General features: G+C 42.4%; 1 protein-coding gene across 1 annotated transcript; it reads left to right on the top strand.

The window, feature by feature from the left end:
- The first annotated feature begins 27 nt into the window (after positions 1-27).
- On the top strand, positions 28-16,721 carry igsf5b (immunoglobulin superfamily, member 5b). The gene is made up of 10 exons (XM_021588128.3): positions 28-190; positions 376-694; positions 1,384-1,463; positions 2,787-3,098; positions 9,288-9,587; positions 10,028-10,165; positions 11,932-11,956; positions 13,159-13,247; positions 13,567-13,637; positions 15,565-16,721. Exons 3-10 carry the CDS (start codon positions 1,418-1,420, stop codon positions 15,676-15,678), a joined length of 1,095 nt encoding a protein of 364 aa, XP_021443803.2. The 5' UTR covers positions 28-190; positions 376-694; positions 1,384-1,417; the 3' UTR covers positions 15,679-16,721.
- Positions 16,722-19,821: the final 3,100 nt, after the last annotated feature.

The raw sequence follows: 19,821 nt of genomic DNA, 5'->3' as shown, positions 1-19,821 counted from the left end.
TATAGATCAGTGTACAATGTTAGGGCTGGGCAGTGCAAGGTCAAGTCAACAGGATGTAGCTCAGTGTAAAGCCTATCTCTGGGGACTCCAGAAAGAGCTAGGGAGGAGGGTATTGCACCGTGAAAAGAATTCAGTGGAAAAGAAAACCAAGAACACATTTATGTCCACATATGCATAAAGTATTACAAGGGTGAGTTTTGTGAATTTGTCCTAGAAATGCGATATTTGGTGCTCTCTTTTGAAGACATACCTTGCAAATCAAAATCGTCAGAGGTCTCAGAGTCCTTATCGTATGTGCTCTCCCTTGGAACACAGCATACTTTTGGTCGGTTGGCATTACAGTGATCAATGTTCTCCCTCTAAATTCACGTACAGGTCATGATGTCTGTCCAGACCCATTCTCCTAAAGAGGGAGGGGAGCTGCCATGAAGCCTCTGTAGACTGGGGGAATTTCAATGGCATTGTTCTCACTGGGACTGTGGGAGTGAGTCATGATGTATGTTTGCCACCATTTGTTCGAGGCAGGGAGCAAAGTTCCCATTCGTCTGTGGTAATGTTTAACAGGCTGGTTTTGGGTGATATGGTAGCTACAGTACACAACCGTCACACAAGAGGAAATATCAGAAGCATCATCAATAGTGTTCCTCCTCTCACAGCCTGTGGTGCAGTACCTGTCAGAAATCCTCACACTGAGGTAAGTGAGATAGATACTGTAAAAAATCTGTATTTTGTTCAACAATAAATTCACCCAGTCAACATATTTCTGTGGGATATAGCAGCTCTGTGGTATCTAGCATATTCAATAGGAGGACAAACATTGCATATTACCATAAAGATATAATATAAGGGATGATTTATTGGATATCTACGATTATTACAAGATATAGGGTTGAGAAGTTGCATCGAGATTACACAATACAAATTTTATAGTGCATATCGGTCTGTATCTCTTCAGTATATTTTTGGGGACTTACTCTATTTTACAAGAGATTGTATCTTCTCAAACTATACCTTAAGGATTAGAGAACAATTAGAGAACAAACTTTAGGGATGTGTTTTTCTTATTTGAGATAAGTCAATTTCATTTATATGAGAAGAACGTTCTCTGAAGCGGAAAAACAGCTTGAATCACCTTGATTTATTTTTGGTACATTTAATCAGAGGTAGTAGATGTTTAAATTTGAATGACAATATCATTACACAAAATAAATTATGTTTTTCCTGCCAATTTAGAAAAGAAAGCAATCCAGATTCCTGCCTTTGACTGCCAACATGGTGTGCATGATTGTATCTGTAACACACTGCCACATCCATTCTGTAATGAACACATGTTCATTAATGTATTTTTTTTTATCTCACTCTGTTGTCTCTGTGTCATTTCAGCTTGGAACAATGGCTTGACTGTTCTCTGGAAAGTATGGACAACCTCATCTCCTTGATACTGCTGGCCTGTGTGGCTCAGGGTGAGACTGTCATACCAACAAGGGCTACACTTGGGTTAGATTCCTATATCAGAAGTCACTCATTTGCCTGTGTACCCCCCCCCCCCCCCCCCCCCCACCACCACCACCACCACAATGTGGTTGATCATTGAACCCCTTGATATTAAACCCACAGGCACACTAATTAACTTCCTAATGATATATGTGCTCTGCATAATTAATTTCCTCAAATTGGTGGTGTTTCTTGTTAGTTGGAGGATATAGTGGTCAGGGACAAGAGTGTCACTGAATCCCATCTCAAATTAGAGCATGAAAATGTTCATTCCTTCATTCATTCTCCCATAAAAGTATGAGCTATATAAGCTGCCCTAGATATTTCTCAGACCTAATTTCCCAAATGGATACATCATTTATGACTCCACACAGGCCATATCAGCTAACACAGTTAGCACTGCACAAACAATTTATACGTCACCCAGATTACTTGGAAATTAGCGTATTATTTCATATTCCAAAGTTGCACCAGACCCATTAATATTTTCCCCTTTACACCTCCCTTTATCAATGGAATTAAGTTGTGATGCACCACTGAAATTCAATTGGGGGATGACTTTTCTAAAGAAGGAGAGTAATGTAAATGTCTCACAGCAGAGCTTTTCTCCTCACAGACTATACAGTCTATCTATTCTTTACCAGGTACACGGTCTTGTTGGTTATTAAATCTAACATGGCACTTCAGCTGTTAATGTGTTTGTTTACCCATCCCAGCGCAGTGCTACATAAAGAGCGCCCACCCGCTCGCTGCCTGCTGCCTGCTGCTGCTATGGGCCCTAATTTACATTGTCCTTTTGGTCTGTACTCTACTCTGTAAATCCTGGTTGCCCGAGCCAAATCCTGCTTGCCATCTGGACAGGTCGGCACAGATTTAGAGTCGCTCTCCTCATTTGGACCCACTGGTTTACATGGTTGTCTAGTCACAAGCATGTGACTAATGTTTTACCTCTGTCTGCATTCAAAAGATGTATATGCAAATTTGGGGTAAGAAAGATTGAGATAAGCTTGAGTAGGTCACATTTCAAAACTATTTTTGAGTCAGTTTTATGTAATGCTTTTTCGAGGATGAATCTTAGTCAGATCGTGCTTGTTTCTAACAGCCTCACAATCAACCAAGACAGTCACACCTCATATACCATATCAGAGAGTGATTCAGTGGGATTCAAACACTGAAATGTGTCATTGGTTTCTATTATAACTCAATCATGATTTTATCACAACACCCCAATGTCACCCACATTCCCCGACCACCATGCTTCTGACGCCCATGTCTCTGTCTGTCCCTGTTAGTGTTGAATTCCCAGATGCAGCTGAATCCCAGAACCATCACTTTGCTGCGAGGTGACACGGCCCGACTGATCTGCAGCACAGCTGAGCCCTGGGAGGTGATGGTGTGGATCCTCAACGGTGGCTCTGTGTTGACCATCTCAGCCCAGTACGGTATTCTCTCAAACAACCCCAATGTGAACGCCATTAACTGCTCCACCAATCAGCTCTCCAGCTGGGAATTTACACTGAATAGAGTCCAGCGCAGCAACCAGGGGCAGGTGACCTGTGACCTCCAAAACATCCAGAGGCAAACTGCCGATCTGTTTGTTCAAGGTTTGTGTGCTTTTCTCATTCGGCTGTCCTTGAGGTGGCTGCCTACTGGCTGGCTGACAGTATTTAGTATGGCAGAGAAACAAAGGAGCCACAGCTACTGTACTGCAAAGGTTTTTCAAGAGAGTATTTCAAAAGGCAGCTGTGAAGTGAGATTTTAGTTTCTTATGGATTCTCTCTCTCCTTGTCTCTCACACATGTACGCACACTCACGTGTACACGTGCATACACACACAAAGAAAACAAAACAGTGGCAACACTATTCAGGGGCATCTCAGTGCAAGAGGCGTCACTACTTTACCTGGTTAGAATCCAGGCTGAATCACATCCGGCCATGATTGGGAGTCCCAAAGGTCGGCGCACAATTGGCCCAGCGTTGTCTGGGTTTGGCCGGGGTAGGCCATCATTGTAAATACGATTTTTTTCTTAACTAACTTGCCTAGTTAAATAAAGGTTAAATAAAAAATGAAAGAAGACATGAAGGAAGGATTTAACCTTGACTAGGAGAGGAAAAGCAGAATAAACAAAAAGTTGAACCTTATCCTTGATGATGCCACCCACACACTCCTAGAGACAAAAACTCAATGTATTCCTAAGTCATATTGGCTTGTTCTTTTAATTGAAAGGTTTTGTTTGAACTTGTTTGGGGTTTCATGCGCGAGGTAGATTTTCTCTCGTTTTTCTCACAGCTGCTGATTTGGTTGTTGGACATCGATCCAGGTGTATATCAATGGAGGGAATTCATTTGGGGCCTGTCTCAAAGGAAGACTGCTGCATTAGCTGTTTTGATGGGCTGTATGACATTGTTGGAGTGTGTGGGATGGAAATCGATTGGGCTAGTTATAAATACAGGGTGGAGGGCACTCTCCTGAGCGCCAGTTATAAGACGCGTCACTGCAGTACCTGGTTCGAATCCAGGCTGCATCACATCTGGCTGTGATTGGGAGTCCCATAGGGTGGTTCACAATTTGGACACTGTTGTCCGGTTTGGCCAGGGTAGGTTGTCATTGTAAATAAGAATTTGTTATTAAGTGACATGCCTAGTTAAATAAAGGTTAAATAATTAAAATGATATACCAGCCAGGATTTAGTCTGTCATCCCTCACCTGATACGCCCTCCTTCTATCCTTGTATTCCTCTATTGCTCTATCCTTCTTTTGCTGTTTCCCTCTATTCCTGTTTCCCTTTTCCCCTCTACCTCTCTTTCCATATGTTTCCCTCTACCCCTGTTTCCCTTTTCCTCCTCTATCTCTCTTTCCATATGTTTCCCTCTACCCCTGTTTCCCTTTTCCCCCTCTATCTCTCTTTCCATATGTTTCTCTATCACTGTTTCCCTTTTCCCCTCTATCTCTCTTTCCATATGTTTCTCCATCGCTGTTTCCCTTTTCCCCCTCTAGCTCTCTTTCCATATGTTTCTCCATCGCTGTTTCCCTTTTCCCCTCTCTCTCTTTCCATATGTTTCTCCATCGCTGTTTCCCTTTTCCCCCTCTATCTCTCTTTCCATATGTTTCTCCATCGCTGTTTCCCTTTTCCCCCTCTATCTCTCTTTCCATATGTTTCTCTATCACTGTTTCCCTTTTCCCCCTCTATCTCTCTTTCCATATGTTTCTCCATCGCTGTTTCCCTTTTCCCCCTCTATCTCTCTGTCCATATGTTTCCCTCACCCTGTTTCCCTTTTCCCCCTCTCTCTCTTTCCATATGTTTCTCCATCGCTGTTTCCCTTTTCCCCCTCTATCTCTCTTTCCATATGTTTCTCTATCACTGTTTCCCTTTTCCCCTCTCTCTCTTTCCATATGTTTCTCCATCGCTGTTTCCCTTTTCCCCCTCTATCTCTCTGTCCATATGTTTCCCTCATCCTGTTTCCCTTTTCCCCCTCTATCTCTCTTTTCATATGTTTCTCCATCGCTGTTTCCCTTTTCCCCCTCTAGCTCTCTTTCCATATGTTTCTCCATCGCTGTTTCCCTTTTCCCCCCTCTCTCTCTTTCCATATGTTTCTCCATCGCTGTTTCCCTTTTCCCCCTCTATCTCTCTTTCCATATGTTTCTCTATCACTGTTTCCCTTTTCCCCCTCTATCTCTCTTTCCATATGTTTCTCCATCACTGTTTCCCTTTTCCCCTCTATCTCTCTTTCCATATGTTTCTCTATCACTGTTTCCCTTTTCCCCCTCTATCTCTCTTTCCATATGTTTCTCCATCGCTGTTTCCCTTTTCCCCTCTATCTCTCTTTCCATGTTTCTCTATCACTGTTTCCCTTTTCCCCCTCTATCTCTCTTTCCATGTTTCTCCATCGCTGTTTCCCCTTTCCCCCTCTATCTCTCTGTCCATATGTTTCCCTCACCCTGTTTCCCTTTTCCCCCTCTCTCTCTTTCCATATGTTTCTCCATCGCTGTTTCCCTTTTCCCCCTCTATCTCTCTTTCCATATGTTTCTCCATCGCTGTTTCCCTTTTCCCCCTCTCTCTCTTTCCATATGTTTCTCCATCGCTGTTTCCCCTTTCCCCCTCTATCTCTCTTTCCATATGTTTCTCTATCACTGTTTCCCTTTTCCCCTCTCTCTCTTTCCATATGTTTCTCCATCGCTGTTTCCCTTTTCCCCCTCTATCTCTCTGTCCATATGTTTCCCTCATCCTGTTTCCCTTTTCCCCCTCTATCTCTCTTTCCATATGTTTCTCCATCGCTGTTTCCCTTTTCCCCCTCTATCTCTCTTTCCATATGTTTCTCCATCACTGTTTCCCTTTTCCCCCCTATCTCTCTTTCCATATGTTTCTCCATCACTGTTTCCCTTTTCCCCCTCTATCTCTCTTTCCATATGTTTCCCTCACCCTGTTTCCCTTTTCCCCCTCTATCTCTCTTTCCATATGTTTCTCCATCACTGTTTCTCGACTTGTTAATGCCGATTAAGGCACCTCTCTGATTCAGAGGTTGGGCTAAATGCGGATGACACATTTCGATTGAAAGCATTCAGTTGTACAACTGACCAGGTATCCCCTTTCCTTTTCCCCCTCTCTCCCTGTTTCCCTCTATCTTTTCCTGTTTCCCTCTATCTCTCGTTTCCTATTTCCCTCTTTCTCACTTTCCCCTTTCCCCTCCATCTCTCTTTTCCTGTTTCCTCTATCTCTCTCTCTTTGTCCCCTCTTCCTTTATCCCTGTATCCATTATTTTGTTCCACTAGGAGGATTTAAACCACTGTTATCTTCTAAGTTATAAGGGTGGTGTTTCACATAATGGATTTCCTTGACAGGCATGGTTTTCAAAGTATCACTGTCTGTGCTTTGAACTATTGGTTATCTTGTTCAGATATATTATGTTGATGTATTTGGAGCAAGTTCATGAATGACTGAAAATACTCTTCTTGAACTTTTATTTGGATCTGGAGGACATTACTGTTTTCCTTTTCGTTATTCAATTTCTGATCGTTGATGCAGTGCTTTGCGCCACTGTAACCACAGTGCATTTCTCTGATTTCACTACGTTTGACAGCATGCAGATAGACTGTTCCACAAGGGCGAAAGTGTGGAGAGATTGAGTAACACAAATATTGAATAGTGTTCAAAAGTCAGGGCAGGATAAGAATCGGAGCTCCTCCTCAGATTTAGCTGAAATTGTTATTTCTCCAAGCCAAAAGTATTCCAGTGAATCATCTCCGAGGGTTTTCTGGGGATGCCCTGCATGGAAAAGAATTACCACAGAGAATACTCAGCCAGAAATGAAGAAACATAAAGATTGATTACAACCCATACACTGGGCCAGGATTCACCAGAACTGATAAACTGGTATGGACAGTAGCAATGCTAGGAGGTGTTGCTGATATCTCCTCTACATTTTTCACAAGTCCTATAATCTTATTTTAAACTCCACTCATATTGGAAAGTTGGACCAAAGACAAATGGGTTGGTAACAAGAAAAGCTGTGAAATTAATAATTAATTTTGCGATGAAAACATAAATATTGTATTAATGATGTTTACTCTGCAACATTTTAGCATAAAAATGAATGAGATGGTTATGATGATGATATGTAAACATTTTTTTTTTTTTTAAGATGATGAAGATGACATTACACAATACAAGATATTCAGATATTCCCCTTTCTGCTCTCATTATTCAGCTAATTTTGCCCTGCTGCAAACTGAGAGCTCAGCTAAAAGCCTGAACAAAGTCATCCATGCAAAAAGGAGGGAACAAAGCAATGACCCATTGCCTTCAATATATTACAGGATTCCTCCTTTATTGCCAATTCTACACATTATAACTGACATACACTGAGTATACCAAACATTAGGAACACTTTCCTAATATTGAGTTGGACACCCCCTTTTGCCATCAGAACAGCTTCAATTCATTGGGTCATGGACTCTACAAGGTATCAAAAGCATTCCACAGGGATGCTGGCCCATGTTGACTCCAATGCTTCCCACAGTTATGTCAAGTTGGCTGGATGTCCTTTGGGTGGTGGACCATTCTTGATACACATGGGAAACTGTTGAGTGTGAAAAAATCCAACAGTGTTGCAGTTCTTGACACAAACCGGTGTGCCTGGCACCTACTACCATGCCCCGTTCAAAGGCACTTAAATATTTTGTCTTGCCCAGGCACCTTCTAAATGGCACACACGATTTTAAGTGGATTTCACAAGTGACATCAAGAAGGATCATAGCTTTCACCTGGATTCACCTGGTCAGTCTATGTCATAGAAGGAGCAGGTGGTCTTAATGTTTTATATACTCAGTGTATGTAACCACTACCCATTAACAATAGTGCATGGTGGATCAAGTCCTCCAGTGTGGATGCAGAAGATCTCAGAGCCTTTGAATTAATTGTGCATCTAGGTGTTTTCCAGTTACCAGTCAGCAACTCTGCTGGTGATTTGTGGCCTGTTGGTCCAAATATACCATCGGAGGAGAGCCACAAATCTACACTGGAAACGGGCCCTTTGCTCTCCTCAGCCCTCCGTTCTAATTGTCCAATATGAATGTGATGTAAACACGCCCACACAGAACGTATACACACGTACTGCTTGCAGACACACAAACAAACAGACATATATGAATATACACACACACACACACACACACACACACACACACACAGACACACACATGCAGACACACACATTTTCTCTTCAACAAATCAATATGTCTGTATGTGGTTGATATAATATGAACAGAATGTGCTGTAAGGGCTAGAGCCGAGGATGAGGCCACTGGTGTAAATCAGAGTATGCCTTTGGTGATTGGATGTTCATCAGAATAAATTCATACACAGACACACATACAAATACATACAAACACATGCATAACCACTAGTGCTGTTGGAACATACAATACTGCTAATCTGAGCAGAAAGTGCCCATACTTCTTCCAGATTAAATGCTGTCCCTCAGAGTTACAATTTCCCTGCCGAGGGCCCTATTGAAAAAACACAGTATCTTCTCAGGAAACAGTCACCAAGCCTGTCTAAGATGGCTAGGCTTACTGTGATTAACAAACCTTATGAAACCTTATTTCAGAGATCACTTAGATTGGAATGATGGGGAGGAGCCTCATGTTGTGAGAGACTGACTATCTCTCCTCAAATGTATCAATCTTCCATCCATAATTAGTTGCAGTAGTTTATTAGTCCATGGAAGTGAGATGCTGCTTTCTTCTTCTGATCCCCATTACTTTATTGCACTGCTGAGATTCCTTTTACAGCCTTTTCAATAGGGGAGTCGGTGTAATCAAAGTTACACATCAACTTACAGTATATGACACCAAATCAAATATGAAAGTGCAGCCTATGACGAATGGGGGAGCCGTCATTGTGCACAGAACATTGAAAGCTTTGATCCTGAATGTAATTTGGTTAGACAAAGCGACAAAGCGTCAGTAATTATCTGTCTATCTATAGCAATTCTCTGCTGCGCCGTCTGCCTTTCACTCTGCCAGACAATAGACTTCACAGACGATATTGCCCAGTCTAAGTGGCTTATTTGGTTGCCAGTGTCTGAGAGGGGAAAGAGGCATTCTCCCATCAGCCAATTGAGACCTCGAGGCACACGATTAATCATTTAGGAAGAGTAAGAAGCCTCTATAAGTGAGCAGGTAAATTGCGATCGGAGAATCCCTATCAGTCTCACAATGGACTAGAATGACCTGGTAAACTGTAAAAAAAAATACAGACAGTATCCCAAAACATTTAAAATGTTCTTTCCAGAGAGGGGTAATGTGGCCATCACAGGGGGGAACGTGACTGTGCTGAAGGGGGAAGAGATCCTGTTCCAGTGCCTGGCTGTAGGATGGTACCCAGTGCCTAGTCTGACTTGGCTTGTGAATGGCAGAGAGGTGGACCAGAGTCAGTACAACATCAGCACGGAAGGGCCTGTTGATGTGGATGGGCTCTACAACCTGACCAGTAACCTCAGCGTCCAGGCAGCAGAGAGCTCTCATGTGGAGTGCCTAGCCTCTGTCTCTGCCCTCCCCACGCCCCAGGCCAGCGGTGTACGTCTGACTGTGGGTGAGAAACATAAACACTCTCTCTCACTCTTTCTCTCTACTCTGAGCTGGGGTTTGTCTATGTCCACATATTCATCAGTGAAAGCAGATGGTGGGGAATTGTTATTGGTGATGAGAGAAATTACAAGAAAGACATTGCAGGATAGACACAAGGCTTTAATCACCATTGAAGTGGAGCAAAGTGTTCCCAATCTCTCTGAAGTCATCCTACATGAATAGAGTATTGGGAGCTGCAGGATTTGCTGCGTTCACTGAGTTTCCCCTCTGTGGTTTGGGTAGTCTTGAAATACATTCAATAGTGTAAACAAAAGACGTCACTCTCCGTGCCAGCAAACCCTGATAATAGTCTATTGATTGATTGATTAATTGATTAATTAATTGAATAATGCAATTTTTCAGCTTCTTTGGGACTAAACCTCATAAATTACCTTATTTTTTTAGTTGCAGAGGTGGGTGTGGAGAATGTTTGTGACGACTGCGCTGTTCTAATGGCAGTAACAGCCTCCGTGTCCGCCGTGCTCCTGCTCCTGCTGCTAAGCATCTGCATTGTCCTCTGTTACATACGGAGGAGAAGAGCAAGTAAGCACCTTTTCTTTTTATACGGCTCAGTGAAAAATGTCCATCACCCCCCCCCACGCGGGGGGCACAGGAACAATGATTAAAGTATAATGAAGGAATTAGGCTGTCACACGTAGTGATTCTGCAGTGTGCCCCACGCCTGCATCGGCAAGGTCATGGATTTTTGAACACATACAGAACTTCAACTGTCAGCGGAATGCTCCAGGTCTAAAGTGCTGGCTTTGGCCTAACCCCCCACCTGTCCGTAAAATACAGGAGCACTACCATGGAGAGATAGTTGTCCAGGAGAGACACACTGGACACAGCACCTCCTGGTGGTCACTCTATGGAAATGCAGTTATTCTGTCACTAAGTAACACAGGTAGACAGACTCATGAATATGGGTGATAATTACATTAGGCAGGAGTTAGCCAATCATATTTAGTTTATTTTTATATATATATTTATTTTAGTTTATATACCAAGACTGATTCATTATGACTCTAATAGGGGCCACAATCCACAAACATGTCTCTGAAATGACCCCCAAAAATCTTCAACTTCATACCCCTGGGATTAATGTCTTTCTGGGTTACCAGCAACCAGTGACTAGAATGTATTGTGAGTCTTTGGCGACTTTAGGGGTAGAGATGGTTGGTGAGGAGTTTCTGGAGAGCCATCTCGGAGGTGATCGTTGTTGTGGGCGACGAGGCGGCCGTCTTGCTGTTGTGTGAGATAACAGAACTTGCCCCTGAGTCATAAATTAGACTGCTCTAATCCCTGAAACTGATTTCAGACCAGTGCAAATCAGGGCCGTTATTTGGCAGTTGTAGGATTATCTTAATAAGGCAGGTGTGCCCTCTTAAGTACATTTACAGTATTCACCAATAGCTGGTATCTTTTCACTGTCCTTGATTTGGTCCAGTTCCTTTCCCGCTGCTTTCCTTATTGTAATTCCCAGGCAGCAAAGCGTCAAATCAACATAATCAGTATTTTTCCCATTTAAGAAAATGGCATGGCTCCAAGTCAGTCTTGCTCCCTGAACTAATCCAACACACTGAAGAGTAATGTATGCATTGTAATTATTCAGACAGAATGTGGATGAAATATATTCACCTTAATAACTTTGAACAGTGTGGGTTTAAAACAATAAAGGACGAGGCAATTTCTCCTCTTGTAAAAGAGTCTGGTTTATCCTTTTCCTGGGCCGGCACCATCTGTACCGCCATTGTTATAGAATTGTTTTCTCTCTGGCCAGGACCTTGGGCTAAGAAAGGTAATGATGCTGTGTGATAATATTCATTAACAATCAGCTCAGGCTTTCACTCTAACATTTCTTAAGTGACCTCAGGCTACAGTGAGTGTGTGCTGGCCCAAAACGAGTGAAAGCTGCATTTACAGCTGTCATACACTCTTATACACTCATTCACCCTATAGAAGAACCATTTGAGGAACCCTTTTTGGTTGCAGGTAGAACCCTTTCTTCATGGAACCCAAAAGGGTTCTACCTGAAAGCAAAATGGGTTATTACCTGGAACCAAAAAGGGTTCTCCTACTGGTACAGCTGAAGAACCCTTTTGGAACCTTTTTTTTCTAAGAGTGTATTTTGGAGCTTCAGACACTGAGCAAACTAAATGATGTTGTGGTCTATGCAACCACAAGCAAGGTCAGGATTACTGTATAGGTCTAGATTGAGCATTGAGACAGTGAAAACCCTGTATGATAGCCATAATGTAAGATCACATAAGATCATGACATGTAATTTTCTGTATTTGGTTGTCTTTCAGAATCAAGCCTACCGGAGGAAATAAGGTGAGAGTTTGATGCTCTTTGTGCCATTATTTCTAACCTCTCAACCTGCTTGTTGATGTGGGATTATACAGTGTTTGAAACGGTACAGGTATTTATTTTTATTGGCGAGAGCTGACGAATGAAGATCCAGGATCAAATGTGGTTTCGAGGACGTGACTAACCATCCATAAAACGATTTATGGAAAACATTTGTGAGAGGGAACTAATACAGTCTCATCCTATTGATACAAAATTCCATTAGTCCTTTACACAAGTTACTGCTGGGACTCAGCATAAATCAGTAAATAAGTCTACCCAAAGGCATGTATTTATATGGCTCCGAGTCTACCTTGTGTCTGAGAAGAGACTGGGATTTTATAGTTAATTAAATAAAGAATTGAGAATCATTTGGAACATTAGATGGTTATTAGATTATAACATGGACATTAAGACTGGAACTATAGTTTACTCCACAATATCCACATGGTAGTCAAGGAAACAGAAAACAATACATACACAATAACACATCCAAGTTGATCTCACAAGTGGAATTCATGACAATGTGTACATTCAGGAGACTCAAATTCATTTGCATAGGTATGGAATGTGCGACGTCCTGGCCTGTGGAATTGAAAGCAGATGTGTAATGTTGGTGGAGGTGCCTGACACTTGTCCTGGGCAGGCAGGTAATCAGTCTCTGATGGGGGACTTGAAGTCCAGGCACAGTTTCTCTCTTCTCTCATGAAGTGAGGGCATATGCCGTGCCAAGGAGGATTCTGCAAGCATGCTTCTGTATTCGCTCAAGTTTGATTTGATTTGATTTGGTCAGCGAGGGCTTGAGTCAAGGAGCTGTGCCAAACTGGTGCGGCATACTCTAGGGAGGGTCAAACATAGCTAGTAGATTTGTCAGCAGTTTTAATGTCCCTAATGATACCATTTTACTATTGAAGCAGTGAACACGCTGACAGAAGAGTTGTTAAGTCTAAATAAATTGAATAATTATAATGGCTTTATTTTTTCATAGGTATCAGCAGATTACAATGGGGAAATAAACACTATAGCCTGTACACTGCAGTCACAAGAGAAGACAATTTATAGTACCAACATAAAGCTCACAAAACTGTTGCTTCTTTCAAGGTTACACCATTTTCCTGCTGTAGGAGACTGAGATCTGTAGGAATAGGTCATATTTTCCATTGGGCTTTTCCTCTTGGTTTCCACAGGATAGACGAATCAAAGGGCGGAAGAAGCTCCGTTGCCGAGGAGACCGGGGGGGAGGTCAACCTGGGATACACCACAGAGGGCCACTCAGGTGAGAGTCAGGGTGACAAATACCCCTGTTCCTCATTAGGACACATTATCTTCAACATCTAATGAGATCAGTGAGGTAGGTAGGCATAGAAAATCAGAATGGATAGGCTATTCTATTTTATCTGTGATTTTTAGAATTTGTTAAAAGTATTATAGGCTACTAACAGCATTAGAGGCTATAATTGACTATGATGTAATAATAACGCCATGTTCTATGTTGGAGCCGTTGTACTATACTTCTTCCCCTGAGCATAGTGTGGTACAGTGAAATGGTCAGAGGGGATGTCAGGTCAGGTAAATGCCTGTTTCTCACTCGACAGACGCTGGCCGCAGTGACCTCATCGTCACTGGGGAAACCCACAGCCAGATGAACTCCATCAGCGCTCACAAGGTAAGGAGAGGGAGAGAGGGCCACTTACTGCAGCTGAATAATGCAGAGTCAGTCTCCATACTGCAGCCGGAGTCCCTGACACCTCCCAGGCTCTCACATTGACGGGGACTGCAGGGACTGCCCAGATCGTCCTCCCCTGGCCGGAGGACAGTTAACTTTTTCTAATGACTGCCTTGCCTGGTTCACCAACTACTTTGCAGAACAGAGTTCAGTGTGTCAAATTGGAGGGAACGTTGTCCAGTCCTCTGGCAGTCTCTATGGGGCTGCCACAGGGTTCAATTCTCGGGCCGACTCTTTTCTCTGTATATATCAATGGTGTTGCTCTTGCTGCGGGTGATTCCCTGATCCACCTCTACGCAGACGACCATTCTGTATACTTCCGGCCCTTCATTGGACACTGTGCTATCTAACCTCCAAACGAGCTTCAACGCCATACAATACTCCTTCCGTGGCCTCCAACTGGTCTTAAACGCTAGTAAAACCAAATGCATGCTTTTCAACCGTTCGCTGCCTGCACCCACACGCCCGACTAGCATCACCACCCTGGATGGTTCCGACCTAGAATATGTGGGCATCTATAAGTACCTAGGTGTCTAGCTAGACTGTAAACTCTCCTTCCAGACTCATATCAAACATCTCCAATCTAAAATCAAATCTAGAGTCGGTTTTCTATTCCGCAACAAAGCCTCCTTCACTCACGCCACCAAACTTACCCTAGTAAAACTGACTATCCTACCGATCCTCGACTTCGGCGATGTCATCTACAAAATAGCTTCCAATACTCTACTCAGCAAATTGGATGTAGTCTATCACGGTGCCATCCGCTTTGTTACCAAAGCGCCTTATACCACCCACCACTGCGACCTGTATGCTCTAGTCGGCTGGCCCTCGCTACATATTTGTCGCCAGACCCACTGGCTCCAAGTCATCTACAAGTCCATGCTAGGTAATACTCCGCCTTATCTCAGTTCACTGGTCACGATGGCAACACCCACCCGTAGCACGCGCTCCAGCAGGTGTATCTCACTGATCATCCCTAAAGCCAACACCTCATTTGGCCGCCTCTCGTTCCAGTTCTCTGCTGCCTGTGACTGGAACGAATTGCAAAAATAGCTGAATTTGGAGACTTTTATCTCCCTCACCAACTTCAAACATCTGCTATCTGAGCAGCTAACCGATCGCTGCAGCTGTACATAGTCTATCGGTAAATAGCCCACCCAATTTACCTACCTCATCCCCATACTGTTTATATTTATTTACTTTTCTGCTCTTTTGCACACCAGTATCTCTACCTGTAAATGACCATCTGATCATTTATCACTCCAGTGTTAATCTGCAAAATTGTAATTATTCGCCTACCTCCTCATGCCTTTTGCACACAATGTATATAGACTATATTGACTTGTTAATTTGTTGTTAATTGTTTACTCCATGTGTAACTGTGTTGTCTGTTCACACTGCTATGCTTTATGTTGGCCAGGTCGCAGTTGTAAATGAGAACTTGTTCTCAACTAGCCTACCTGGTTAAATAAAGATGAAATCAAATCAAATAAAATAGAGTGCACTAGTTTTGACAAGGGCCCATGATTTACTCATAATACACCCACTGTACTGTATATGATAACAGGCTAACTAACTGACTGTTCAAAATGTAGATTAAAGTTAGTCAATTATATATTGGATATTAGTTCATCAGTGTTGATGAGCCAATGGAGCTTCTTAGATGGTTTTATAAAGACAGTTAAGAAATAACACCAGTAACTGATTGGAATATTGATCAAAGGAATGTTCAGAGTTGTTGCATGATCAGTAATGGTGATGGGAGAACGATATGGCAACCACACTCTCCTTGCCTTGTCCTTCAAGTAGCTTTGCGCAAGGTCAAAAGTTCAACTGTCACAAAATATTCCCATTTTCTATATTCCAGATCCCAGATGTTGTCTCTTCCAGTAACTTCTCGCCAACCACCAGAGAGAGTACTGCCCCAACTGACCACTGTGGAGATGGCTCCAAGACAGTCAGAAGAATGACTACGGTGTGATCGTTGTATAATAAGATATGCTGGATTTTTACTGTTACATTAGTGTAACATTGCCAATTATGCTACACAACATGCTTTTCATTAAATGTATCACACTTTATTGTACATACAGTAGGTATATTCACTTGATGTAAACTTTTAAAATGTTTGTATTGTCACTGCATATTGTTTGTGGGGTTTTGTGTTCACACAGTTTTTGGGATCACACAGACCAAGACATCAGATGACTGACTCTCTCATACATTTTTGTTCTCACTCACATATTCTTCCCATGTTTTAGGAGGAGTTGTTCTCTCTTTCTGACTGAAAACAACAGATTCATCTTATAAGGTGCACACTGTGATTTATGATTTGACTGTGTAAGGTTCTTAGTTTGCTGTATAATAGTTATAGTCAGATTGTGTAGGATGTATAGTGCTGTTTAAAATCAAGCTAGCTGCGCACAGCGCTGTTGTCCTCATTTGGGTATCAAATCAACTGTGGTATATTAGTGATATGGATTAAGAAACACAATAGCCTGGACCCCACCGACTCATGGGTTCATCGTTGATATCTGTTGTGTAAGCCTATGTTAATCCTCCTGTCAACAGTTACATGGCCAACTCACCATCATCACAATGCTCAGCTAGGTTTCACATTTTCATAGGTGACAGGGTTCGGAAAAGATAAAGCATGGGACAATTTTCGGTGATATAGTGGCATGGTTTCAAGACCTCCTTGTAAGTAGATGTTAACCCGGCAGTTACATGGGTCTGTATTGACCAATCATCACAATGGTCAATGATAAGGCCTGGGAAGTGAGTGACAGCAGGTGTTCTAGTGGCATTTTCCTCCAGTTGAGGTGTTATAGGATAGGGATACCTTCCTGTGTTCATTGATGAATGATGCCGACATTAATAATGTATGCTATCCCTTCCTGTGAAAATGGATACAAGTGACTTTCAACAAAACGGAAGACAAAAATGGCTTTTTATTACGTGAGATATGTAAACTTTCTCTTCAAAAGCTGCCTATGATATAAAAATAAAGCATGTTCTATATTATATGAGAGTAAATGTATGTTACGCAATACGACCATGCTGGATGGAACTCAAGGGATTCAATAATGTATGTATTCAATACACACTACTGGCATTAATAGAAAGACCATTCACTGTCTCTATCTACCCCTGAATAGAGTTAAGCAACCAAGGAGCAACCAAACCCCAGTTAACTTGCAGAGCCACAGTGTTCGGTCAGTCATTGTCCCTCACAAAGGCGGAACCAGGGTGTCATAAAATGTTTAATCTGAAAGAACCATTTTCACCAACAATAGCCAGTCCGAGAACCTTGTTCCCCCCTCTTCCCTTTTCTTCATATAATCATTTTGACAGCTAAACCGTAGTCCAATATGTGTCAGCACCTCTCCCCTCGCCTCCTTATATCTCTAACTCAATGAATTCCCTTTTCAGGGGAGGAAACGGCTACAACAGCCATGGAAAAGCTTGGAGTGGTATGCTGCTGCTGCTCCTGTGAGAGAGAGGCTCAGCAATGCATTGGAATGTGGATATTCTTGCAGAAGGGATGATATCACATTTGCATTTTATAATGGTAAAGGAGAATAGTCACGAGTGGCAGAGGTATATGAATCTGTCATAGCAATTCTATAGTCAGACTGGCGTTACTGTCACTTACAGAGCCGGCATGCATACAAAATAATGACATGCCTATGACTTCTATCTCAGAGGTCGAGGCACTTGATTTGTTACATCTTTTAACAGCATGGGAGTGGAAAGTGGCAAGGAATGCAATCAGTGGCTTATGCTTTGTGAATAGAAAACACACAGACATCTCAATGTATTTATGCATTCTTATAGACCCATTTAGCACATTGATTTGATTTGTCAGTGTCTGTGACCTTGGTGGAGAAGAAGGGGCCAGAAACACCACAGAGCAAAATGTTTGGGCCCTGACCTTAATACCTCTTTATATGCAGATTATGTGGTTTTCTAGTCTAATTTGTCTATCTGTAAATGGTACAGTAATTGTATCTGTGCAGCCTGTAGTTTGAAGATTCCACTTGGTGTCAGAGAGTGAGTGAGAACTTTTAATAGAAAGTAAATGAAAGACATAACATCCTTATTGGGTGGTGTTTTGTTCACTGCAATTCTATTTCACCAGATGGGTGATAGTACAGATCTTCTCCTTAAAAATCCCATAATGCCTGTGCCTGAGAGGAAAGTGGCCTAGCCCTAACGTGATTGTCCCAGCCTTCTGTTTTTCCACACCAAACGCCTGCCGTGCCGTCAAAGCAGCGGCTATTAAATAAATTAAACATCCTCCAGTGGGTTCACAAAGAGGGGCATGATATGAGAGGCCTATTACATGACTCTGTTCTGTGTTTTGTTTTCCAGACTAATGTTACCCTCCCTGGAGCTCAAGTGAGCTCCAAGGTTTTCAGTTACCCTTCATCAACGGTGTATTCATATCGCTAGGATACCCCAAGGTGTGCCTTTCCAGCATCAACATCTTGGCAGCATCTCTGTCTCTCCCTCACTCATTCTCCATTGCTTCTCCTCCTTTCTTTCTTAGCTCTCCACCTGCTCAGGTTCTTGTGTGAGGCTGCAGTCACGTTGCACAGTCTCTCTCAGGTGCCGTCCTGTCTCTCAGCCTTTGGGGGCAGCTCTTACGTAATAAACACTCCTCTCTTCAAGGGGCTTTTCTAACATATGAATAAATAAATGGAGCCTTTGCTAAGGGTTCTCTGGTTCTCTATTGCATGCTTGTTTAAACAGTCTGCATACAGTAAGGATATTCTTAATCTTGAACTGCTTGTGCCGGAGAGAAACAGGGCTTGTACAGATATAGAAACACAGGTTATTCTATTGAGTAAACACAAGGCAAGGTGGCACCAGATTCATCTCTCCTCATTGACCCATGAATGTAGATACATGAGTGCAACTCCGTCACTCCAATATTAACATGATAATACGGCAGTAATAGGATGTGAAGCCTGAGAGCTCTTCACCATTTCTATAAATATTTATTCATGCATATTAGACCCCAGTGACATAAACTACTTTGCCTCTTCAGGAGGGGTCTTGATTTGATGTAATTGACTTGAATTAAATTGTCCCTCTTGGCATTGGTCAGGGCAAATAAAACTATTGTGCTTGGTTTGTGCCTCTCAGGGCCAATGCTGATGAATAACTTAGCATGGCCCCCCTCTCGTTATTGAAAGCCAATGCTCTCAAGTGCATCTTTCACTGGCCTAGGCATGAGTGAAAGGCTTCCAAAACCAGTCCTTTGCTACTGTATTATGTGTCTGGGTTATTAAAGGCAACTGGAGCAAAACATCCTTGACGTGACCCTGTTAACATAATTAAGGCTCTCTTAATTAGCTGATTAATGCAATTTAGAAATAGATGCCGCAGCCCTTTACCAGAGTGCGAGAGAGAGAGCTGCATGTGGCTGTCCTTTCTCTGTGAGAGATCTCTGAGAGAGGCAGACTGGTATATGTTTCTTCACTTTGCTCCAGACCCCAGTGGCTGATTGAAGATGCAATCCGGGATCTTAAGCACTTAGGAATTCGTACCATTTCATACGAATTTAAAAAATAATCATGGACCTATTTTGGCTTGTGAGCACTACTTTCAAAACTACTTGCTGAAATTATACAAAAGCTCTGGAGCATCACTTTAACTGGTTGTGGCAGAATTTGGAGCAGGGTCAAGGTATGGCCACCTTCTGATTCCTAGCTAAGCAGAACACTTCCACTTTTAAACCTCTGAGGCAACTCCAACCCTGCCCTGCCTTCCCTCTCCCTCCAGTATGTGTCTCTGACTCACTGTACTTTCAGTTAGATTCAATTTCATATCCTACCATTAACATTAGCCGTAGCCAAACACACATTTTTAGTTGCACAAGGGTTATCACCAGAATAAAAACAAGCCCTCTAGTGGGATACATCTTGGAAGAGCATGGAATGAACATCAAGGTCACCTTTTAGCCATTCTAGGAAGAACATTATTATACAGTATACATACATTATAGTGTTCTCTATACTCTAATGGTGCATTGCTAATCATAGCAATAGCATTGCATGACAACTCTTACATCTTAGCTTTGTTTTTCTCCTTTCCCTGTGTCAACAGACTGTAATCA

Source organism: Oncorhynchus mykiss, chromosome 27, assembly GCF_057628025.1.
Source record: "Oncorhynchus mykiss isolate SJ-2025 chromosome 27, ASM5762802v1, whole genome shotgun sequence".
NCBI classification, from domain to species: domain Eukaryota; kingdom Metazoa; phylum Chordata; class Actinopteri; order Salmoniformes; family Salmonidae; genus Oncorhynchus; species Oncorhynchus mykiss.
This window is presented reverse-complemented; position numbering and strand designations above follow the sequence as displayed.